The 26,218-nt window shown below is 35.6% G+C and overlaps 2 protein-coding genes across 5 annotated transcripts; one reads left to right on the forward strand and one right to left on the reverse strand.

Moving 5' to 3' along the window:
- Positions 1–1,058: 1,058 nt before the first annotated feature.
- LOC132271163 (germin-like protein subfamily 3 member 2) lies at positions 1,059–2,057 on the reverse strand. The gene has a single exon (XM_059772455.1). The coding sequence runs from the start codon at positions 1,915–1,917 to the stop codon at positions 1,276–1,278; it is 642 nt and encodes a 213-aa protein (XP_059628438.1). The 5' UTR covers positions 1,918–2,057; the 3' UTR covers positions 1,059–1,275.
- A 5,425-nt stretch (positions 2,058–7,482) lies between these two features.
- Positions 7,483–25,749, forward strand: LOC132271164 (uncharacterized). Of its 4 annotated transcripts, none has more exons than XM_059772460.1 (16): positions 7,483–7,720; positions 8,513–9,212; positions 9,558–9,795; positions 10,305–10,582; positions 12,037–12,204; positions 12,370–13,149; positions 13,250–13,341; positions 14,073–14,132; positions 14,249–14,334; positions 14,439–14,504; positions 17,073–17,753; positions 18,078–18,152; positions 18,356–18,426; positions 18,556–18,613; positions 24,301–24,568; positions 24,814–25,749. In XM_059772460.1, exons 2-16 carry the CDS (start codon positions 8,794–8,796, stop codon positions 25,536–25,538), a joined length of 4,065 nt encoding a protein of 1,354 aa, XP_059628443.1. In that variant the 5' UTR covers positions 7,483–7,720; positions 8,513–8,793; the 3' UTR covers positions 25,539–25,749. The 4 variants fall into 4 exon arrangements, with proteins under 4 accessions (XP_059628443.1, XP_059628439.1, XP_059628441.1 ...); XM_059772456.1 differs by having other exon boundaries at positions 7,484–7,720; positions 14,070–14,132; XM_059772458.1 differs by having other exon boundaries at positions 7,484–7,625; positions 14,070–14,132.
- Positions 25,750–26,218: the final 469 nt, after the last annotated feature.

A 26,218-nucleotide genomic window follows, 5' to 3' on the forward strand; every position in this document is an offset into this window, starting at 1 on the left:
GTCAGAAGGGTCCCCTTGGACCATGTTGAGGTGAGAGGACAATCAACAAATGGGAGAGACAACAGGATTAAAGGTTATAAATTTCCCAATAAAGATATAATTGTTGTATTTAATTTAAATTCTACTTTTGTGGTAAATATATATATATATATAGATGGCTTGAACTTTACACCATCAAAATTTCCTCAATTAGGTAAAGGGAATTGATTCTTCCTTTATCTTTACAGCTCTACCTTCTTTTTAATGATGGTGTCTGATGGCAAATCATGTATGTGCCTTTGAGAAATTATAATTATTAATGAGTGACAATTAGGTTTCTTTAGCTCACTATTAGAAACATCACCACCAAGGATTAGTTGAGGTGGTTGAAATTTTTTGCTTTTGACTCAACTTTTGCCTCAATTATTGTACCTAACATATTCTTTTAACACCTTCACCTTCTCTTGTTAGCGATTTTTTTTTTTAGTTGGTACTCACACACGCTTCTATTGAAACTTAAACCATCGACATTCGTTTGAGAAGTAAAGATCTGATACCATTAGGTCATTTGCCCGTTGATAGCCTGCTTATTTTCATCTTTGACTTAACAGTGCTTGATCATCTTGTAATGGATTTATTTCCAACTTTTCTTGTTAAATTTTTTTTTTTTGGGCTATCATGATCATAATATGAGATCATATGCAAAACAGTTTTAACAAGGATGTTAGAGATGAATAATGAGTTAAAACCCAAGAATTTATTATTATTATTTTTTATAAATAAATAAAAAATGGTAAAGAAGTAAAAGAAATGTAGGAACAGAATATGTGAAAAATGTTGATCACCTCTCCAAAAATGTAAAGAGCAATATTAAGCATCACATGTACATTCTAGTATTGAAGCATTACTTTGTACAAACATACACCTGAATTTTCAATATATATATATATAAAATCAACTTAATTAGTCTCTGGTCAAAAACTAAACTGTAGTAGAATTGGAAGAACATTCAATCAACTTGATTCTGATTCTAGACTATGCTTTTGAAACATCGAGCAAACAAGAAAGGGCCAGCAAAGTGCCTTGTAAAAAGAAAGTTCATAAATTGGAGGAAGAATGAGCAAAAGGGACAAAGTGACCAAAGAAATCCACTACATATTACCCCTCTAAACTTTAGATTTTCTAGAGACACTGAAACAGAAAATTTTTCTTGTGTTTGCTTTCAAAATATTATCACTAGTTTCCATTATTGATCATAGGGTATAAAGTGAAAAAAAAAAAACAAAACAAAACACTCTACCTAGATCCTTTGGCACCAAACCTCTTCCTCATCCTGGAAATGTCCTTGGAACTCAATCCAAAAGCCTTTTCCAAGAGCTCTTCTTTAATCTCAGATCCGAAAACAGCTAACGGAATTTTCACTGCTCCTGGATTTTGGCTGTTAAAACTCCCCAAAATAGTGGCATGTGATTTCCCAACATTCATTTGGAAATGCACTAGGCCCTTTGGAAACACCATGACCTCGCCTTTCTGGATCACTTTGGCAAAAACGCGGTTTTCTGAATCAACAAATCCGGAATAAAGCTTCCCCTCCAGCACAAACGCAGTCTCAGTGGCTCTCGGATGAAAATGTGGCACGTTGACGCCCCCCACATCAAAATCAGCCCTCACAAATGCCATTCCTAGTGTGTTGAGACCTGGAAACACTCTTGAAGTCACTGCCATGGATGTGAACTTAGCCTTGCCAAATTTTCCCGCGTTTTTTATACCAGAAAACGCAAAATCTTCAACCGTGACCAATGATGAGTTCTTGCAGTGGACACTGGATGACAGATTTGAGCTAGGTATGCAGAAGTCTTGGACTGCATCAGGATCAGAGGCCAAGGCTACATAGCTGTGGAGGAAAATAACTAACAAAACTGTCATTCTTGGAGACATGGTTGTTCTGTCTTTGTTACTTGATCAAGAATGACAAAGACTCAATTTTCAATGACTTGGTGCTGTTGAAATATGTACTCCATATATGTGTATATATATATATATATACTATGGAATGTCAGTGGTATATATGATTGATTAAGTCACAGATAATGTTTCACAATAATAATACAACTAGTGCTCTACTACCACAAAAAATATACTACTTTGCTTGTAAATGAAGACACAGAGGATTATTTAGTTAGCTTCAGCTTAAGGTATGATCTGTTAAATGACAACTGATTAATGATTATTGCTTTATTCTTGTATCTCAAGACAAGTGAAATTGCTACCCTATTTCTCAACTAAACTCAAAAATACCAACTAATACAAATAATAATAATAATAAATAAATAAATAAATAAAATAGTAGAAAAAATCACAAGATGAGGTTATTTTTTCTAGGGCTCCCAAGGGAACCATCATGAAGGTCCCCCCCCCTCCACACTCAATCAATTGAATCATGTTCTGTATGCAGTCCATACCGCAAATGCAGTGCATCATGAATCCACTTGATTACGGTAGAATTTTACTCATGTAGGTACGATCTCGACGGGGACATTTGATTTTAATAATTAATATGAAAAAAAATATATCAAAATCTTAATAAATTTGTATGTATTAGGGTTCAAAATTATGCAAATTGAGAGGGACTTGGTTTGGGAAATAGTTAATTGGTAAAGGAATAAGTTATATAGTGTTGATTTTTAAGACTTTCAGCTTTAGATTGACATGGGTTGGTCCCTTGATGAATTATTATCTCTATTGTACCTACAATTATCTCTAATTTTGAATATGATGCATCAAGAAGCTATACTATCCAAACCAATTGAATAAATTGATTGATTTTGTGTGATGTTGCGGCTAAAATTTGGTGTCGGTCTCATCAAAGCTACGGGGTCGGGGGTTTGGCCTCGAGAAATTTTTTTGACCAGTTTTTATTTTTGGGTTGTGAATCATAATTAGTTCTCCCTTATAGCCCGATATATATGGGTGTTTAAGGTTTAGAGTGAGAGATAGAGAGAAACTGAAAATTGCAGAGAAAGAGAGTGATGGCTAAAACTTATAATCTCCTATTTTTCGCATAGTGAAGGACTTTCATCATATCTCCACCACAGATATAGGTTTTACCGAATCACGCTAAATTTTTATGTTCTTTGTGGATGGTGCAATTACTTCTTGTCGTGTTTCTTTATTTATTTTTGGATTCGCTACAATTGTTGAAAACAATTTCATTTAACAAAATCTAAATCAGAATTCATCATTATTTGACATTCAATATGGAATGGGCAAGTGTAAGCAAATTAATTTTTAGTCTGTTACAAAACATGGGCTTTCTAGCGCTACTTGTATAGTGAAGGTTTTTAACAAAGTGTGGGTTGGAGGTCCAATTCCTAACCAAAAAAAAAAAACAAAAGCAACCCTTTGCTTCAACACCCAAATACTTCTGGCTTGAGTGTACAAATCCAAGTACTATCCCAACCAAAGCTTTCTTCTAAATGCTCAAGCCAAGCCCAATGGTTCCATATGATTTCTACTGAGTAGCAAAATTTTGATCCTTGGTGTCATCTTACTACAGAGCTTCCTAGGCATATGAATGATTTGAAACTGACTTGTGTTATATAGACCCAAGGTCTTAAAAGATAAAGGCCCTGTTTGGAGGCGCTTCATGAGAGCTCAAAAAGTCATTTTCTTCAAAAATGTTACATTTGGTTACACATATGTAAAGACCTTTTTCAAAACGTGAATAGTTGTTAAGTTTTTTTTAATTTTTTATTTTTTTTCATGGCAAGAACGTTTGGGTTAGTGGAGAGGAGGGGTGTGACGGTTCAAAGTCAAACTCCGAAGAATAATGGAGCAACCCTACGGCTTAGACTAGAAGACATTCCCCCAAAAGTGGATGGTTAGGAAGTTCATTAGAACCTCCATTTTAGGTTTTTTTTCTTCAAAATAAATTTATTATTTTACTAATTTGTCCATGTACTTTTCATGTATCAACAAGATTGGTTTCTATCCTCGACCCTTTTGATTAAGGTCACTCCATTCCCTTACTTTTTCCCAATTTAGTCAATCTATTTGGAGACTTGTCCTCCGATTAACATACAATTATCTATTGGGAATACTTGTGCTTGGTTATTTATAGATAATAGTCCACCAGTTTTGTTTGACCTGCCATCGAAATGAAGCTCTGTTCATTATTAAACCCCTTCAAAGTAAGCAATTATTTTCCAAGATTAAAGATTGTGTTGTAGCCATTTAGTTCAATACAGACAAGTCCCAATGTGAAAAGTCTTGCCAACCCTCCTGAAAAACACTGGTGCAAGACTAGAGATTTTGGTCTTTTTAAATGCTTCTCTTTTCCTTTTTGGTTGATTTTTTCCATAATAGTCAAGTGAAATATTAAATAAATCATTTTTTATTTCAACATTTTCACTTATTTTAAAATTTTATGGTGAGAACTTTTTATTTTATTTTATTTTTTTATTATTATTATTTCAAATATTGTCTTAGCTTGCCAGTAGCATGTGTCTCTGATGTAGATAGTGTGGGTTCAAGTTTTGACACAATCAAATTGCTACTTGTGTTGTGGGGCTATGATGTGATATTGTTGTGAACTATGAATGCTTTTCGTGTGACATGGACTTCAAGATGGATTGGAACTTTTTAACAAGGTTTTCCTAGTTGGAAATTTTATCAAACAAAAAGTTCAATTTTCCCATCCATTCAAAATAATTCAAGAATCATCAATATTTTTGACTTATGCTTTGTTCGGTAGAAAAGAAGGAAGAGGTACGGAGAGAAAATAGAAAGAAGAAATTAACTTCCTTCATTCGAAAATTATAGAAGTTTTAAATTAAATAAGATCCTAAATTATACAAGTTTTATATTACAATACTATCTTTTATAAATTATAATATTATAGATATTATTAGATATAATGATAAAAATAATTTAAAACTTTCTTTTTCCTTCTCTCCTAACTGACATAGTAAAATTTGAACTTATTATCTTCTCTTATATCCAACCGAAAAAAGAAGAAGGAAGCACACAACCTCAATCTCTTTTTCTTTCCCTTCCATCCAAATTTATCGAAATGTGGAGGTTCTAATTTGCCTCAGGTTGTGTTTGGTTGCATGGAATTGGAGTATAGAAATTGGAATTTGATAAAATTTTGGTTCAATATTTTTAATTGTTTTTCTCAAATTCTAACATTTCTAATTCCAATTCCAATACTTGAATTCCATGTAACCGAACACTCCCTCAAAGTTTTGTGGGAGTTCTTAATTTACCGAATAAATAAGTAAATAAAATAAAAAAGCTACTTGTCTAGTTGCCTCCCTACACATTTTTATTTTCCTAATATTTGGATATCATTCTGAGTATTGTTTGCTAAGTTCATTAATGGATAATGTAAAAACATTACAATTTAACAAAGTTGCATTAGATCATATATAAGCCAACAAATGGGCTATCCGATAAGAATTTTCTGCATGAAAAACTTGTTACATCTTGTTTCCTAACAAACGACACAATAGTGTTGACTCTTTAAAAAAAAAAAAAAAAATGTTTTTAACAAAGAATACAATAGTGTTGACTCTTAATTTTCTCTTTATTTATTTTTGTTATGTATTTTCACGGACCTTAGCATTGAAATGGGAATTTGTGGAATTTGAGAAAATTTTAGTTCAATGTTTTTAGTTGTTTTTCTCAAATTCTACCAATTTTAATTCTAAAATTCGAATTCCATACAATTGAACACTCCCTCAAAGTATTGTGGAGTTCTTAATTTGCCGGATAAATAAGTAAATAAAATAAAAAATAAAAAAGCTACTTGTCTAGTGGCCTCCCTGCACATTTTTTTTTCCCTAATATTTGGATATCATTGCTAAGTTCATTAGTTGATAATGTAAAAACATTACAATTTAACAAAGTTGCATTAGATCATGTCTAGCCAACAAATGGGCTATCTGATAAGAATTTTCTGCTTTACAACTTGTTATATCTTGTTTCCTAACAAAGAACACATTAGTGTTGTTGACTCTTTTTTAAAAAAAATATGTTTTTAACAAAGAACACAATAGTGTTGACTCTTATTTTTCTCTTTATTTATTTATTTTTATGTATTTTCACATGCCTTAGGTTTTTTCATTGTTCAAAACTTCAAATCAATCAGTTTTCTTATACCACTAAATTGAATAAATTTATTTAAAACAACATCTGAATAAATTGAATTTAAGAAAGTAAACATATTGCAAGGTGAATATTAAAGTATATAGAACAAAGCGATGATAGTCACATCCTACTAAATTTTCAAGTTATTTATTTATATTATTATTATTATAATATATATATATATTTTTGTAAAATACTAAATTTTCAAGTCACATGTGTTATGAATATTATTTCTTCAACCTAGCAGCCACAAAGAGAAGGGTTCCCCAAACAACACAAAACCCAACCTTAAAAGTCCTCAATGTTAGCTCATCCAAGCCAATCATTCCTTTTGTACCCTTTACCACTTATAATTTGGTCCCATCATATATATATATATATCTAACACCAATATATAGATACCCACTCACTACCTAATTAGTCTAGCCAAACCTCCACATAACTGCATATAAACCTTTTTACATACCATAACTTCTTCCACTAGTTTGACTCATTGTCTCAATTGCATATTACATGTACACTAAATAACAATCCCTTGACTGAAAATTCTATAAGTGACTTTTTATTTATTTATTACACACACACACACACACGGGAACCCTGAGACCTATGTATAAAAAAAAATATACCATTCATGTAACTGATTTCAAACAGTAGTTGAGAAAAAAGACACTGGTTGCTATTATTGTTGTATTAAAGAACAAAAAAAAAAGGACTATATGCATTTAGAAAATAGATAAGCTAGCTCTTTGAATAAATTTTTTATTTTTGTTATTGATTGATGTGATAATTATTGAAATAAATATTTAACAAAAGATACAGATTATATTATTATCTAATATTAAGACAACCAACTAGTCATGGGTTTGGCATGTGCTTTGTTCTAGGTTTGTTGTAGGAGTGTTTTAGAAAAAAATGGAAAACACTCTGAAATATTTAGGTCCGTGATGTGTTACTGTAATGGTTTTGGGACATGAACAGTTGTCAAAATAATAATTTTTTTTTTTGATGTGTTGATTTTGGCCACTGTTTACGAAATATTTTATCATTGTATAAATTAAAACAAGGTCATACCAAACATGCTTTTGTTGTCAAAATTGACACTGTAATAGTTCAAAAATAAAAACAACACAAACAAAACGCATGCTGAACGGGACGTAATTGTATAACTTATTTATTTTATTTTAATTCTTGAACTATATTCCAAACTTTATTTTATAAATTTCTTGTTCACTTATATGCTAAAATAATTTCTGTTGTGTACTAGGTACAGTCAATTTTTTATAAAGATAAGTGAAAGACCAAGTACCATTAAATCCGCTAATTCTGAGTGGAAGGTCCGAACTTGAAACTAAGCGCCCTTATATTAGCGTCAGTAGCATTTTGTACCTTCTGAAATTACCCCTAAATTTAGCGGGACCCTATCCCAATCATCTCTCTCTCCCCTCTCTCTCCAGCGAAGAATCTCCACGACAGCTTCAAGGCAAGGAAAAAAGGTATAGAAAATCAGCCACCATTCTTACTCGAACTTTCTCTCTCTTCGAACTCTTCTCTTTCTCTCTCTTCGATCACGCCCAATTGACGAATGCCGGTAGGTTTTTTTGATTTTCTCGAACCCTGCACTGTTTAATTAATTCGCTTTTGAGCTCAAATTGGTCAATTTCGGGAATTCGTTGATAAACCCTAAAATCTTTTTGGTCAAACTAGGGTTTGAGAATTCGTTAAACTTTGTTTGATCGTTTGAGTTTGTCTTTGCTTCTCGGTGAAAAGATCGCATTCGAATTTGGAATTTGGGTTTCGCCGAGATTTTCAATCGGTCTTTTTCCGAATTCTAATGCGCTCGTGTGGTTTTCATGAAAATCACTTGAATTTTAGTGGTTTTGATGCTTATATCACTTATCTGGAGCTTTAACCTACTCGATATTCGGATTAATGTTGTGTTTTTACTATCTCTAGGTAATCATTGTGCTTTAAATTGCTTTTTACTGTTACTTTTCCTGTTGTTGGGTCGAAACTTCTATGTTTAGTTGCAACTTCCGGAATTAGAATTTTACTAGTTATTGAGGTTGAAGAATTAACTGTACTAATTATAATTCTTGGGTACTGTGGCTCACTAGTTTTTTTGATGGGTTTTATATTACTGGCACCACTTGTTAATTTTTTACTGGTCCTCCTTCCAGTTACCACTTGTCACTGTTTAGAGGCATTAAAGATGTTCTGAAGTTCATTCTTATTCGTGTTTAAACAATGGTTATAGGTTTTAGTTTCAAAGGATTTATTTAGTATATATATTTATATATGTATTTGGTTGATGCATTGTTTCAATAGATGAAAGATGTTCTAGTTTTGCAATTGTATTTACCATTTGTATTATTCATTATAGGTCAAAGCTCTGGATTTCCGTTGGCCTTCTTAACTACAGTGTGCTGAACTATTGAGGCCAAGGAAAAGCTTGTGGAAATAATGATTTAACACCAAGTTCAGTATGTGGGTGCCTTGGATCTAATTGTGTCTGCTGGTACTAGCTATTCTCATCGATTCATTACTCAGTTTCATTTGGCTTATGACAAGTCACTGCTTCAGAGGTAATTGATTTGGGCACGGAAACAAATTGTTGAGGGAGAAAACTTGATAGTTATGAGTTGTTACCACTAGGTTTGAGTAATGGCAGGAAATGCTAGATTCGAGTTAACTTTGGGTAGTCCGGAATCGAGTCTTGTGGGCAACTATCCAAATGGACAGAGGGGGAATTATCCTGGTCCCAGTTTGGATAGGTCTGGAAGCTTCCGAGAGGTTGGCGAGAGCCGGATATTTGGTTCTGGGACTGGTGCGTCTCGGGGAAGTGGCTCACTGACAGGGGATTTACCCCCATTGTCACAGTATCTGATGCTGGATCCAATTATGATGGGTGATCAAAAATATACACGGGCAGGTGAGTTAAGGCGGGTTCTTGGATTTTCTATTGGGAGTGCTCCGGAAGACAATTCTTTTGGAGCTGCTCACTCTAAGCCTCCCCCTCCAGTAGCTATGGATGACCTAAAGCGTTATAAAGCAAGTGTTATGGATGCCTGCATCAAGGCTAGGTATTTTATTATGATTCATTCTTTTGAGATAAAATTTTGATATTGCAATTGATGTATAAATGCTTTTTGATACTTGTTGTATTATGATCTTACTATTTCCTATCCTATTTAAGATGAGTTAAGCTGTACCTTGTAATTCAAGATCAGTCTTCTCGTCTCCGCATGCCTCTGGGCACCTGAGAATATATATATATATATATATATATATATTTGGTTGTTATTTGGATCAGGACATAGAAAATCGTAATTAACCTTTGATGTGATGGCTAAACATAGGATTTAGTCACTTTTGGATATCCTGTCATTCGTATGCTTGTTTGCTAAAATGGAATGTTGTTTTACCAGGGGTAGATCAAAAAAATTGGATGAATACTTGGATAAATTGAACAAGTATTTGGGAGCTATAAACCCCAAGAAGCAGCGGGATGAGTTATTAACAAATGAAAGAACAGGTGGGCCGAACTTGAAGATGGGAAGCCAGATTCGTCGAAACCCTCCCGACCTTGTGACTCCGAGATTGGAGGATCGTGCTAAAAATGTTGGTGTGAATAAGCGTGTACGCACATCATTGGCAGAATCACGGGTTTGTAACTTATATCCTCAGTCTTGCATAGATCCATTCACAAGATGTTTTTCATGTTCCTTTAATTTGACATTTGCTTCTTCAATTATACTTGGTGTATTATTTATTATTTAGTACACTTTACTTGCTAGAGATTAGTAAATAGTATATGGATGCTTCCTGGAAAACTGAACCAATGCATTATATATTACATACATTTTGCATGGCTAAATGTGTAATTTGGAGGTGCTGTCACAACCAGTAAAGAATATTGCCGTTAATGTCATTCATTTAAATCTGCAAGTGTTAATAAAAGCATCCTTTACAAGCATAAATAATATAATCGAAGCAGTTCAAACTGTAGAAAATGCATAGATCATAAAACTCATACAGGACATGCTGGTGCTTCATTGCTGCTCAATTTTATTAACACGTGTGCCACATGCTGCTTGCAGAGAGTATCTTCGATTTTTGGAACACCTCATACACTGTTGCAAGTTATTAATTAGCTGTTTTTTTAATAATTTCAGCCAGATTGCCGGAGTAATGGACCACCAAGGCAGCTTGTAGCCATGGCAAAAGATCGTGACATACTTAAGGATAGTGGTACAGGTTCTGATCTGGTTGAAAAGAAGATTCGCAGATTGCCTGCTGGAGGGGAAGGGTGGGACCAAAAATTGAAGAGGAAAAGTTCAGTAGGTACAGTTTTTACAAGAAATATAGATAGCGATGGCGAATTCAAACGAGCTATGCATCATAAGCTTAGCAATGATCCTGAATTGCAATCTTGTGATGTGCACAGTTTCAGGTAACTACTTTATTATTATGGGACAACATTTTATGCTGTCATAGTGCTGATTATTTTGTACAATCTCTCCATTTTGAAGTTGACCTTGACAATGATTTTCAATAAGAATGGTACCTTTCTCTTGGAAAATTCAGTTGCTTATACCATATTCTTTTAAATTTTGGGAAAACAACTGTTCCATATAGAAATTACTTGAAGGCATGCAGATGCTTATTGAATATGTCTTTACCCCTGCAACTTTGTTGGAATGCTAAAGTGAACTTCTTGTAGGATGCTGTCTTTCCTCTCTTTGTTGCAGGCTTACAGCTGAAGAATAAAAAAGAAAAAAAAAATTGAACATCATGAAAATAATTGGATTGAATCGTGCTTCAAATTTAGGTTGCTGTTCTCCCCAATGGGTAAAAATGAGAAAGACAAGTCCTCAAAAATTTTACATTTGTTATTGAGATTTGATCAGCTCTAAAATGAACTCTTATAAATTTGTATTTACAGTTGTTCTATGAGGAAATTTAATCCATTTACTTATCCAAAAATAAAGAATAAAAATTAATCCATTCAATGGAAGTATGGAACTATTTGTCCCAATATGAAATTTATAATTCTTTAAGTCGTCTTAACTTGTACAGGGTTATTCTTCTCCTCCTCTAATTTTTAGTTGTTAAGAATTCTTTAAGTGGTCTTAACTTGTACAGGGTTATTCTTCTCCTCCTCCTCTAATTTTTAGTTGTTAATGTAGTTGGGTCAATTACAGTCTGAAGTTTTTTTATTCCAAGTCTTTGAAAAATTTATTCAGTTCAACTGAACTTATAAGTCAGTCAACTTCTTTAATATTAAGTAGAGTAAATTGCACTTACCTCCCCTCTAGTTAGAGTTTATTACACTTACCTCCCCTTTGTTTTGGAAAATTACAGTTACCTCCCTTCTAGAGTAAAGGTCAAATATGGTTTAACGCTGATGTCGCAAGTTTCTTTAGCTTCTATGACAAATATACCCTTGAAATTGTTGTGAAACCCCTTTTGTCCAATGTTGTGCAAAAAGGCAATTATACCCCCAACTAAAGCAAAGTAGATTGATGAGAATGTCGTGGGTTGGGGGTATAATTGTCGTTTTGCGCAACAAGCATTAGATGAAAGTGTCTTCACAACAATTTGAATGGCATGTTTGTTGTATGAAGCTAAAAAACTTGCCACATCAGCATTGACCATCTCTGACTGAAACTGACGGGAGGGGTCGGTTTGTAAGACAGATGTAACTAGTAGGCAGGTAACTGTAATTATCCAAAACACAGGGGAGGTAAGTGTAATAAACCCTATCTAGGGGGAGGTAAGTGTAATTTACCCCATTAAGTATTATGTCGTTTAATGATGTAAATCTAGTTAGTGTTTATTCTTGTCATGTACATTGCTTTAATAAAAAAATAATTGTTATGTTCTTGGTATTTTACATCAATTCAGGTTAGGATCTTCTAATGCAACTGGCATTAACAAGTCGGATGTTGCTTCCTCGCCTGCTAGTCCCATTGCCCGTCCAACTTCCAAGAATGAACAAGAAAAGACTTCTCATCCAAGGGATCTCACAGCTGGAGTAAATAAGGAAAGATCTCTAGCAAAAGGAAGCATTAAGTACGTATTCACTCATTAGGCTTATGATGCTATTAGTCAGTGTCAGACTATAGCTGACTTATTTTAGCTGTGATGGTAGTCAGTCCCTTTTTATTGTTTTGACATTATGATTTCTTGATATTGCATTTCTTTTCTGGTTGATGTATGTATATCTGCATTTTATAGGTCAAGTATTCGTGAGGACAATCATGTGGCCTGTCCTAGTATAGTGACAAAAGGAAAAGCTTCGAGGACACCACGAACTGGTTCTGCTGTAGTGGCAGCAAACTCATCTTCTAATATTCCTCATGTATCTGGAGCACTTGAGAGCTGGGAACAGCCTCTGAATGTAAACAAAATTCATTCAGTTGGTGGGGCTAACAGTCGCAAGCGTGCTATGGCCTCAGGATCATCTTCTCCACCAATGGCTCAATGGGGTGGTCGGAGACCACAGAAACTTTCTCGCACGAGGAGAGTTAATCTGGTGTCTCCTGTCTCAAACATTGATGAAATGCAGATACCATCTGACGGGTGTTCCCCTTCTGATTTTGGTTCTAGAACTTCTTCTGGCGGAATCAGCGGTTCACTGTTTTCCAGGGGCATGGCTAATGGCACCCAGCAGTTTAAAGTGAAACATGAAAATGCTTCATCTCCAGCCGGATTATCGGAAAGTGAAAAATCTGGTTCTGGTGAGAACAGATTGAAGGAGAAAGGTGTTGGTAATGGTGAAGTGGAGGAAAAAGCTGTAAATGCTGTTAAGAATGTTGGGTCTTCTGTGATGATTACGAAGAAGAATAAATTACTTACTAAGGAAGAAATTGGTGATGGTGTGCAGAGACAAGGGCGGAGTGGAAGGGGCTCTTTGTTTTCTAGGGCTAGCATTTCACCAATTAGGGAAAAGTTAGAGAATGCAGGCGCAACAAAGCCACTTCGAAGTTCAAGGCCTGGTTCTGATAAGAATGGAAGGTGCTGAATGTTTTTCCGTAGATAAGGGAATGGATGTTCATCCTTTACCTTTTTTCGTGGTTCTCATTATTGATGAAGTTGAACTATTTATTTGTTGCAGTAAGTCTGGCCGTCCTTTGAAGAAACTGTTGGATCGAAAAGCCTTTTCTCGTCTTGGGCATACGCCAATTAGTAGTTCCCCAGATTTGACTGGTATACAAACTAACCCATAAATTTAAACTTATTCATTTGGTGTAGGTGGTAGTTATTATGTATATTATTGTTCTTGGAAGTTTGTGTATTTTATAAGATTTTTCAGAGAGACAAGTATAGAGTTCAACATTTGTCCTTCCAAATTTTATTGGGAAGGTGGCAGCTAGTGTTCGTTGGGTTATTTTCAAATTTTTTTGGTACTCGTGCTATAGATATCTGGGATGAAAATCCAGCTTCATCAAAAATTTTGGGTTTTTTTCCCTTTGTTTTTGGGGGAAGGGTTGGGGGTGGGTGTACAGAGAGGGATGACCATCATGCAGACAATTCTTGTCTTTGGGCCAAAATTTTGTTTTGTTGCTGCTTTCACATTTTATTGGGAAGGTGGCAGCTAGCACTCATGTGGTTGTTTCCAAATTTTCTTGGTAGACGTGCTATTCAAATCCAGGATTTAAATCAACCTTCATCACCTTTGTGTGTGTTTTTTGGTTGGGTTGGGGGGGGGGGGGGGGGGTTAAGTATGGAGAGGGATGACCCAATGTGCCAGCCTATTCTTGCCTTAGGACCAAAAATTTGTTTTATTTTACTTTTTAAGCAAAAATTATGAATATGTTGTATGAAGTTCAAGTTTTACCATTCTTATGCATTGTTTTCTTTTTGTTTAGTTTTCTTCTCCATATGGTTCTTGTTTCTTTTAAATGCATAACTATGCTTCTGCATCCATATTCCAGCAGAATCAGATGATGATCGTGAAGAACTCTTAGCAGCTGCAAATTGCGCGTGTAATTCTAGTTGTATGTGTCTGATATCAAACTTTTTTTTTTTTTTTTTTCCTGATTTCATGTATAATAGTTTATTTATGTTTTTGTATATGAGCATATATTTTTTTCGATTTTTCTTTCTTTTGCAGATCTTGGTAATAGTCCTTTCTGGAAGAAAATGGAACCAATCTTTGCTGCTCTCAGCTTAGAAGATATATCTTACTTATCACAACAGGTGGTAATCAGAATCTAAAGTGATAAAAATGATTTATTTATGCTTTATTTTGTTGTTGTATTTATGTTTTTCATAGACTTAACTTTTTCCTTTGTTGTTGTCAGCTGAAATTTGCAGAGGAACTTCAGGAAAGCCTATCTCAGATGTTTGGCCATGGCAATGATATTTTGGTATTTCCTAGAGGCAGAAAACTTGTATTTTGCAGCACTTTTATTATTATTATTAATAAATTTGAGACAAATCTTGCCTCATCTTACCATCATTATGTTCACCTTTTTTAATGATTAACCTGCATTGTAGGTCATTCTGGCATGGTCAATACTTGCCTCAGGCCATATAATAATGAGCTTTCTTATGATAGGAGACTTGGAACAATCAAAACTTGACACCTGTTTAAAACTTAAAAAAATTAAATATAACAACCATTTTCCTCTGTCCCACGTTTTAGACGAATTCTCTCTCTCCACAGTCACGCTCCCCTCTCTCTCAAAACCCCATCGTCATTGACTTTAACTTCTCACCGCAACAACAAAAAATCCCTAAAAACCGTACCCATGTCAGAATTCATCACAGAAACCCCAAAACTACCTCCGAACCGCTGAAATTCCAAGTGGATATTGCGGAATCGGCGTGCTCATGTGGTCAAACCTTGATTTGTCGAGAAATCTGAAGCGGGTTGTTCGAATCTTTGCATAGAAGAGAAAAGTAGAGGTGGACATGCTTTAACATTGAAAAACGATTCAAATGGAGAGAATTGGAATGGACAATACTTGGTTCAGGTCATATAAGAAGGAACTTCCTTCTGATAGGAACCTGGATCAATAAAAACTTGACACTTGCCTAAAACTTGTAAGAAATTAAACATGGTCATTCAGTTTTATGGTCATCCAAAAACAATGCATTGAATTGGGTTCTTCAAATGGAGATGAGAAGGCAATTCAATTCTCTCCATTTGAATCAATCTTCAATGTTTAAGCATACCCATCTCTACCTTTCTCTTCTATGCAAGGATTCAAACAACCCACTTCAGATTTCTCGACAAACTGAAGTTTGACCACACTGGCACGCCGATTCCGCGATATCCACTTGGAGTTTCGGCAATTCGGAGGCAGTTTTGGGGTTTCGGTGATGAATTCTGACATGGGTCAGTTTTTAGGGATTCGTTGTTGTGGTGGTGAGAAGCAGAAGTCAGTAATGAGTGTTTCTTGGGTTTAATCGTTAAAGGGTTCTTCACTTTGCATCGATATGGTAAGAGTGGTTTGGTCTTACTGGCATGCCTCTTCTTGTGGCTGATTGATGTATAGAGAGAGAAACAATGCAGAAGAATGGATGGGTAGAGAGAGAAGGAAGCTTGGGTTTGATGTCAAAGCTGCCGGAGGATTGAAGTGTTTGAGAGAGACGGGAGAGTGACTGTGGAGAGAGAAAATTCATGTCAGACGTGGGGAGAGAAAATGGCTGTTATATTTAATTTTCTTAAGTTTTAGACAGGTGTCTAGCTTTTATTGGTCCAAGTCTCCTATCAGAAGTAAGTTTCTTCTTATATGGCCTGAGGCAAGTATTGTCCTTCTGACATAATTATAATATCTTGTATCTAATTACAAGCACTTGAGTGAAACCTTTCTAATTCACATTACTATTATGCCATTAATGCAGGGGTCTTTGGTTACATGATGGTAATAGATATTCCATTTTGTTTCCCATGGAGGTACTGTAAAAAGAAAATAATTTTTAAAAGAGGATCTATCACCATATTGAAACTTCAGGGCTTTCCAATGATTTAGGCTCATTTTAGATTTCACAGGGAATTATTATTTTTGTATTATACAGTTGGATGATATCCATTGGATGTGTGGTATAGTAGATCCTGTTTTTCCTTATTATGAAGTCTATTGTTCCTTGCTTTATTATCATTTTTCTCCATCAATTTATTTTTTTTTATAAAAAAAATCTATGGTTCTTAGTGTCCAAAATTTTGCCTATCTGATGTTGGTGTCATGTTCTTTCTCTGCAGTGAATCAGCCAGTAAGGAGCCTTTTGTTAGACACATCATGAAATTTTAGATTCTTTTTCACCGTTAATCAATTGCATCCTCTGCCTTTCTTCTTATCCGGCACCTTTGAGTTCCATCAGCTCACACCTGGTCACTGGTGCCATCATCACCGATCTTCATTATTTTTCCATCTCCATTGAACTCTTTTCATCTATCACCTAGTTGGATGAACCCTGAGAGTTGGTGCAATGGTTAAAGTTTGGATGGTCAAGTATGAGAACGTAGGTTGGAGTCTTAGAACAGTGCCTTTGTTCAACTAAATACAAAAAGTTGCATCTGCATCGGTGTCTACCCCTCCCAATACCCTGCATACTTGGGAACAATTGGGTACACACTGGCGTTGGTTTTTCATTTTCATCTTTCCTTACTTCCATTGTTTCTCATTTCATTCATCTTAATATCTTCACCACTTTTTATTTTCTTCTTTTGTTATATGTATTGTCTTTATTCAGTATACCATGTGTGTAATTGGTTTTCTCTTATTCTTTTGAGTGAATTGTTCTTTATTGGCAAAAAGGGAACACATCATCATCTCTGATTATTATTATTTTTTTTGGAGATAGTGTCTTGGTGGCATTAGTATCTAAAACAGGAAATTAAAAGCATTCGTGGATTTACAAGTTAGTCCAAATTTGTATATGATTTGGGGGCTTTCTTCATTTAATAGTTCATTCTTTTGACTTTGCAGGGTGATCTGCATGGAGAAACATCTGCATTTGACACTCTTGTTGCTGGAGAAAGAGATAGAAACCTGCAAAACCAAGTCAATTCAACAAAGTCTGCTAGGACGGTGCAGTTGGTTGATCAATATCACGGCTTTGATACTTTATGTGGAAGATTAGATTCAGCAAAAAGATTTAACAAAGTTACTCCACTGTACCAAAGAGTATTATCAGCTCTGATTGCAGATGATGAAATTGAAGATTTTGAAGGTAATGACTTGGGGAGAGATGCACCACTCCATTGTGATGCAGATGCTTCGCCTGATGATGTATGTCTCCCTATTGATCCGGAACATAAAAAGAGGGACATAACGGGATTTGATTGTGAGTCGGTGATTGATGTTCAAGTTCGGAAAGAATTTACTGCAAACAGACTTTTTTCTTGCAATGGGAGTACTAATTGTAATGAAAGCCTGCAAATCCAGAATATTCCATGTAATGACAAATTGTTGAATGGAGATGGTGGATTTGTGCATTCAGAGGTCGGGATGTTGGTTGGGCTTTCTAGAAATGATCTGGATGGGCCACAAAATACAAAAACAGACGATTTCAGTATTCCTTCCTTTGATTGCAAATATGAGCAAATGTGTCTAGATGACAAAGTCTTGCTGGAGCTGCAGAGTATTGGCTTATATCCAGAGACAGTGGTAGGCTTGTACAGTAGACGATGTTATGTAACTGGTGTTTGTCATCTTATTATTTAATTCCCCTCCCCCCTTCTCTTCTTTGTATATGGCCTTCTTTATGAGGTCATGTTGGGTTTACATTCTTATATTGTTACTGATTTGCATTTAGATTATCTTTTTAAATTATTGCATTTTACCTTTCAGTATTATTTCTTTGAACATATTTTATTTTAATTTTTGTTTGTTTCGTTTTTTATCTAATATATATATATATATATATATATATATATATATATATATTTTTTTTTTTTTTTTCTAATCTTCTTTCTGGATTCCTCCTTACAGCCTGATTTAGATGACAGAGAGGATGAAATGGTTAATCAAGAAATTATTCAGCTGAAGAATGAACTTTACCTACAGGTTATGCTGCATCTGTGTTACTTTTGATCAAAGCATGTTTCCTTTCCCTAAATACGTATGTTAGACTATACATGTGAGGAAAGTTATAAGAAAGTTAAGTTGTAGCCAAATGTTGTTACAACCTTCTTTGGATGGTGTTCCGTTTTTGTACCCATCCATCGTATATTACTAAAATATATTTTATTTTTTCTCTGCTTACATAGATTGGCAAAAAGAAGGGCTGCTTAGACCAAATAAATAATGCTATTCAGAGAGTGAGGGAGATTGAAAGACGGTAGGATACTTTTGTGTTTGGACATTTTGCTGATATCAGGCTTTTAAGCTTTTCACTATGAACACCAATCTTTAAAGTTGTTTGTTCAAATCATGTTGAGATAAATAATATAATGTGGTTATTGTGCAGGGACCTTGAGCAGGTTGCGATGAATAAACTTGTTGAGTTGGCCTACAAAAAGCTTTTGGTAATTATTTCATTTCTTTTCCTATTCTTTAATTGTTCCTTGAAAACATGAATGATCTACCTTGTGTCTATATTGTTAATGTATTTTTAAGGTTTTTTGCCTACAAAATGAAAAGAAAACGGTTTTTGTTGGTTCTTAAAGGTTCTTAAATCTACAAACCTTTAAAATGATATTACTTGATATTATATTTTAAACTAGAAATCACTGCTATATCAGTAGCATAAAATCGTGCAGAATTTATGCAGATGATCTCACATCTACTTTGTGAGGCTGCCAGATTTTTTTGTTTTCTGCCAATCATTGGATCTAAAAGTGAATGCATGGTTGGAAACTTCTATGTAGGCTTTATTGCAAAATTTGGTTGCACTTATTGTTGATAAGTAAAGCAATCCACTGAAGAGCCACCAAGGGGGCACAACCCCTATATAAGTGAAGTACTTGAATGGTCTAAACCAAAATGTCTTATTTCAAAGAAAAGAAGGGAAATCTTCGTAGAGGCAGCAAGAGGTGTTGCCTTGGAATTGAGTAGTGAGTTCTCCGTTGCCTCAACATTTGACCAGAAGCCATCCTCAAAGGAAAACCTCCTGTCTGAATTTGCTTCACAGGGTGAGACAAGGAGTAACAGATGCTGGGATGCTTTGGGAGCAGAGGGCGAGATCATACAGGGGATTGACCGAATGACCCAATGTATCATTTCTTAACCATTATAAGCAGAAGTCATTTATTGACTATTAGGAGCTTCAGGAATAAGGCTTTTACTTCTACTACCAAGTCTGGCTTTTGTCCAGTTTGATTGAAGCAAGAAGGGGGAAAAAACGTGCCACAGATAACACGAACATAAACCCTAGACCTCGGACCTCACAACTCTGATGAGAAAATATAAAACTAAAACAGTAAACAACCCAAGCCCAGTCTTATCAACGTTCCAGACCCTACCCCGTACCATAAGATTCTAGTTCCTTTCCCCTCACAAATAATCGAACCTTAAAATTTCATGAGTTCCCTCTCACACCTCGAACTAGGTCTGTCCTTGCTCTTTTTCGGTCCACCTGGCCCGATTGATTGTCATCCATTGTCAATAACCTCGAACATCTTCATTGTCTTGCCCTCAAACCCCTCGTTCATTAGTCAAAAATTTATTGACATCCCCTAATCCTTTCCATTACCCAAGCCGATGCCTCACTGGTCATCTCAAACTTGAGTATAGACAGCCACGGGGCACTCCAAACCACCTACCTAGTCCCCCAACTCCGTTGTAGAAGCATCGTCTCCCTCCTCCTCAGACTCTATTGAGTGCCTGCACCACTTGGAGGGACCCTCACTGACTGGGACTATGGCCAAAGACTGCATATGCAATGACATCTCAGAAGATCCATCTTTAAGAAAAACCTCTTTATAAAATTTTTAACATCCACTTAAAGCCACCACTATGCTCAACTGTTGGAATAGTCTGACACTGCCACTCCCTGCCTGCCTCCAGCATTGACGGAATTTCAGGAAATTAGAAGACTTCATCCAAAAATGATTTGATAATTCAATACAAAATCCCTTTCTAAGCTTACGAGTACCGAATCTCTTTGACCTCTAAATCAGTATCCATCCTTGAACTTCTGACCTACCCTTTGTGTGTCTCTCCGGACCCATCCTCCCGTGAAGTCTCACCTGCTGATTTATGTACCCCATCTTCATTTTTCATTTGTCTAGTAGTCTCCTTTTCTTAGAGCATCTTCAGTCTTCATTTGTCTAATAGGTCCTCCATGTGGTAAGCAAATACAGTTCCAACTCCTCTCTGCTTTCTTCCTCTTCCCCCAACAGTTGATTGTGTCTCCTCTTCCTCCATTCTTTTTGCATCACCTGTGGAATATAAGGTAAAGATGACCTGCAAGGCTGTTGATAAGGTTGCTCATGACAAATGTATCATAGATTAATGTTCATTTTCTTCAGATTCTAGTGCCCGAGTCATCGGGAAGGCCTGCTTATCTCCACTGGAATGAAATTTCTCAGCAGAACCGCCATACCTCTTACTAATGGCCAAGGCCTCCTTTGCAGGAGCCTTCGCATACAGGTCTCCTTTTCCTCCATTATAGATGACTCCCCTTCAGCTTCCAGCAAAACTTCGGCCTCTCCATTTCTTAAAGCCAGCTGATCAAGAGAAGGCCCACACTTACAGCTCCCTTTGTGCCTATCTTGGAACTGAGCCTCTACCCTGTATTCCTAGAAGCAAGAATATGGCCTGTTCCAATTCTAGTGCCAACCAGGCCATTGGTCGAAGTCTTCTTTCAGTCTGCAAGAATATCATCACCACTAGTTGGCCATTTTTTCTAATGGCCCAAAGACTGATTCATACAACTAGATGATAGCTACTCCCACCGCCAATCCACCTGCTTTTTCCCTTGTTGAATGGGCCTCACATGAGTGGCTGCTTTTGGTTTAAATTTCTCACCAGCTGTCAATGGAAGGTATATTGGGTTTGAAAATCTAGCTCTATGTGCACAGCTGTCCACCCCCTTCTGCACACCACAGCTTTACCCATCAGACTTGTTCTTCTATGCAATGGTTTCTACCCTTACCGATCTTCCGTACACAAAACCTCATCTACCTGTCTTCACACCTCCTCTCTTCGATGAGACCTGGCCTTAAATATCGACTTTCGATTATGTCCACTCTTCTGCTTCTTAAGGAGGATCTGCCAGCAAATTGGCAATATTTCCTCAGCATTAGTGAAATTGTAGCTGAGAAAGCATTCTGTCACCAAAATTGTTGCCAAAATTGAAGTACCATCACAAGCAAGCTGTCGAACTCTTTTGGTTTTGGCTTACCCTTGGAAAGTATATGCAACAGAGATGCTCCATTGGTATAAAAAGGCAATGAACAAGACAGATGCAGAGGGAGTCCAACGGTCAACACAACCCTCTGATTCCTCCTCTTTAATACTTTCAAAAATACATTCTAATGCTACGTTTAGTAGGAGGGAAGGAAGGGGGAGGTAGTAAGGGGGAGGTATTAAGAAGGGGAGGGAGAGAGCATGCTTCCATTGATGAGGGAGACGGGGAGGAAATAGATGAGGCATCCCCCCCAGTCCGCTAATTTGCTTTGTCGAGAACTGGGCAGAATAGGATAGAAACAGAAGGAGATTTATCAGATAAAATTGAAACGATGTTATTATCGTCATTTATTAACTCTGCCTTGATGAGTGTGGTATTTAGTACTAAAATAATATTTAAAACCTCTTCCTTCCTTTCCTCTTATCAAACAATGGAAGGTGTCTCCTCTTTTCTTCATTTCCACTTGATTAAACAAAAGAAGGGAAGGACTCCTTCCCTTCCCAAGGAATGTCTCTTTGATATCTCTTTCTTTCCCTTCCATTCACATTTTCATCCATTCTATTGAACCGACTATGAATTATGAGACATCAACCATAAAAAAACTTACCAATTGTCCAACTTATCTCTTTCAAAATCTTGACCGCCTTATATGTTGACGGACACAGAACTACTCAAAAAGTTTAACCCCACTCCACTGACATTTTTGACACCCTTGTCACTCATTCCGCCACATATTGCAGAGATTCTGAATAGGGGTCAAACCTCCTAAGAAAAGATTTCAAGCTCATCAGATAATAATATCTTTCTCTCACATAAATCTGCAAGTTCTCAACAGAGTAATGTGGAACACTTCCTGATTTACCACTATAGATCTCAGGTTACTTGTCCTGCTGGAGTGGGGTTAAGTCCGTACTAAGATGCCATATCTTTCTATTTCATTAGTAGAAACGAGAAAATCAAAACTCAATTATGCTCTCGTATCCTTTGCTTTTCTGGTTGGCCTCTTTTGTTGCTCCCTTTAATTAGTTTTTTTGAGATTGAATGTCTGTTATCTCAAGCAAGCCAATGGTGTTGAAGCAACTGAGGACCAGAGAGCTATGTCTTGGTTGAATTTCTATGTTCTACATGGAACATCTTAGACTGGTACTGCTTAGAATTATTTTCAGGCAGTTGACACAAAGGGGCAGTTGAAATGACCTTGTGTTTTATTTTGGGGATTGTCTATGTTCATTACTTTGTGGGAATTGCTGGCAATGTTTTATAAGAAATGCATTAGTTAGCATGCTCTATTTGTATGCATGTGCATGTTAAGCATAAGTCGGGCTAAGTGATGAGTCTAATGACCCATTGGTGTATGGTACTAAAAATTTGGGGGATGGTGCAAAATCAAGTGATTGACAATGGTGATCAGTATCACTAGTTGGATCATAAATTGTAATATGTCAGTTGGACCTTTTGCCTGCTGTTCAAAAATGCCGTGTAGAGAGCACAATCTGCATTCCTTTTTAAACATCAAAAGACATGCCTCTGTAAAAGTTACAAACTGTGCACTTCATTTTAATGACATTATTTTCTTAATTATGCTTTTCTTTGATATGTATAACCTCTATTGTGTCCTTTCCTCTGTCATCCTTACTAAAAAAGTGTATATTTTGCACTGTTATCTTCTGAATTGGAACAATAGAGAGTTCATATCCCTTTATGAATTTTCCTGTTATTTGCTGATCTCATTCTTTTGTGTTTGTTTTAGTTGTTTTAGTTTGAATTTTTCTTGAATGATTAATCATGCATTGAAATACCTTCTGGTGAATATATTATAGGCTAAATTATTATAATATAATAATTGTACTTATTCTCATTATCTTTTGTTTTTAATTTCTACTTAAATTTAATTTTGGAACGTACTAATTTATATGGAAAAAATTAATGAAATAAGTAAAACTATGCCTTAAACTTAGTCTTGAATTTCTACTTAAACTTGCATACATGAAATAATATGTAACTCTTTGCCTTTTAAAACCTTGATCAGAAACCTTTTTAAAATATTATTTATATTGAATTAAGGATGTTTACTATTGTTATTGCATACATATTTTTTGAGAGGAGGGTGGATGATGTAAGATAGCTTGTTTAAAGCTTTTATTGTTCCAATAAGCTAAATTATTATAATATAATAATTCTACTTATTCTCATTATCTTTTGTTTTTAATTTCTACTTAAATTTAATTTTGGAGGGTACTAATTTATATGGAAAAAATTAATGAAATAAGTAAAACTATGCCTTAAACTTAGTCTTGAATTTCTAAACTTGCATTCATGAAATAATATGTAACTCTTTGCCTTTTAAAACCTTGATCAGAAACCTTTTTAATATATTATTTATATTGGATTAAGGATGTTTACTATTGTTATTGCATACATACTTTTTGAGAGGAGGGTGGATGATGTAAGATAGCTTGTTTAAAGCTTTTATTGTTCCAATAACCATTTTCGTGCCTGAATTTATTAACTTTGAAGAAATAAGGATCTCTGAATTATTGTTATCATTTTAATTGAAAAAATAAGGATATATGCTTGTACCTCTATTTTTATCCTTGTATAGTTTGATTTTTTTGACATCAATATTATTGATTTGCTGTGTTGTTTAAAGCTTTTATTGTTCGAATAACCATTTTCGTGCCTGTATTTTTTTAACTTTGAAGAAATAAGCTCTCTGAATTATTGTTATCATTAAAAAATAAGGATATATGCTTGTACCTCTATTTTTATCCTCGTATAGTTTGATTTTTATGACATTAATATTTTTAATTTGCTGTGTTGCTTTAGAGTTGAACCATAAATATCTGGGACTAATTTTGACAGGCCACCCGAGGAAGTATTGCTTCTAAACTTGGTGTTGCTAAGGTTTCAAAACAAGTTGCCTTAGCTTTTGCAAAGAGGACTCTTGCAAGATGTCAAAAATTTGAAGATTCAGGAACAAGTTGCTTCAGTGAGCCAGCGCTTCGAACTTTAATTCTTGATGCACCTCATCGGGGTAATGACGCAGAACCTTTGATTAGTGTTGGTGCAGCAGATAGTAATAATAAGCATCTGGAATCTCATAACGCCCGGCCAGACGCCATGGCATCAGGTTTGCTAATTTTAGTAAATGATATGTATTGTTAAGTAATACGTTAGCAGTTTTGTCTGGGATGGTGCTCCAAGATTGCTAAATGCTATATTATCTATTAACCATTTATATATGCAGAATACTGTAAATTTGTTTTCTTGATTGGCTTGCTTTAAACAATTCTAAATTATGGAAGCATCTATTTAATAAGTTCACTTCCTTATCAGATCAGCTTTATTTAACAAATGGGATTTCTGCTCTTACAGGATCCTTTCCTAGTGCTGCTGAGTGGCACGATCTTCATAATAAGATTGATAGAGGTTCATTAGATGGGTTTGAAACTTTTGCCCATCACTCTGATCAGGCTTTTGTCAGAAATGGACCAACATCAAACAGAGGGAAGAAGAAAGAAGTATTGCTTGATGATGTTGGTGGCATTGCTGCCTTGAGAGCCACATCGACCCTCGATAGCACTCTTCCAGGTGGAACAAAGGGAAGGAGAAGCGAGAGAGAGAGGGACAAAGATCAATTAACCAGAAATGCTGTTGGAAAAGCCGGCCGTCTATTGCCGGGTAATGTTAAGGGTGAGCGCAAAACAAAAACAAAGCCCAAGCAGAAGACCGCTCAGCTGTCAACATCAGGAAGTGGATTCATCAGCAAATCGACAGAAACAACACATCCTGTGTATCCATCAGCTGGTGTTACTGGGGAATTGGTCATGAACACTAGCAACAGAAGAAAGGAGGTGCGGCTGATGTCCTCTGGTAACAATCCTCAGAATTCATCAAAGGAGATCAAGGAACAAATGGACCTTCCAAATATGCAGTTGCACGAACTAGACCCACTAGAGGATTTAGGCGTGAGTTCTGACCTTGGTGCGCCTCAAGATTTCAACACTTGGTTTAACTTTGATGAGGACGGTTTACAAGACCATGACTCAATGGGCCTTGAAATACCTATGGATGACCTTTCAGAGTTGAATATGTTCTGAAGATGGCAGTGCATTTGTACATTATTTTGGTTTAATTGACTCTTAGATGAGAGTGATTGTTGTTTGGGGGGGCGGGGGGTGTGGAAACAGCTATCTTAAGATCTCTCTCAGGCCAATTGGCACTTGTAATTATGACCATTCTTTTGCATACCTTTTTTTTTGTTTTTTTTTTTTTTTTTTTTAATCAATGTCATTAAGCAGTCTTCTCTCTCATGTGATTCCAACAGTTTCTTCTCTTGCAACAGACCACAATTTCTTATAAGGGCTTTTTAAGTTCATATAATATCTTGTTGGTGTTCTAGCTCTATAAAATCCTCATCAACTGTACATGTAATATTCACTAGGATCTACTTTGTAGATTGCTCAATTCATTTTATTATAATATTCTGAAGGCATTTATTTTTTCTCTTCATTTTTCAATCATGCATACTGTTATCATCTTGTTACAATTCGATGATGTGTGGAATGTGTCACTATTATTGCATTTGTGCATCAAAATGCTATTGAACAAGTACAGGAACCTTTCTACTCATTTGTATTTAACTCATCATTTTGTTTCTCTCCTTGATTCTTATTCCAGATCCTATAAACAGGTGATTGTTGCCTTGAGGAATTTTTTAACCGCATTAAGCAATTGTGCCAAGCAAAATATAGAGGATTAGAAGGGCAAAATTTTAACT

This window comes from Cornus florida, unplaced genomic scaffold, assembly GCF_030987335.1.
Source record: "Cornus florida cultivar Cherokee Brave unplaced genomic scaffold, ASM3098733v1 CherokeeBrave_3.0.0_Hap2_Chr08, whole genome shotgun sequence".
Taxonomy (NCBI): Eukaryota; Viridiplantae; Streptophyta; class Magnoliopsida; order Cornales; family Cornaceae; genus Cornus; species Cornus florida.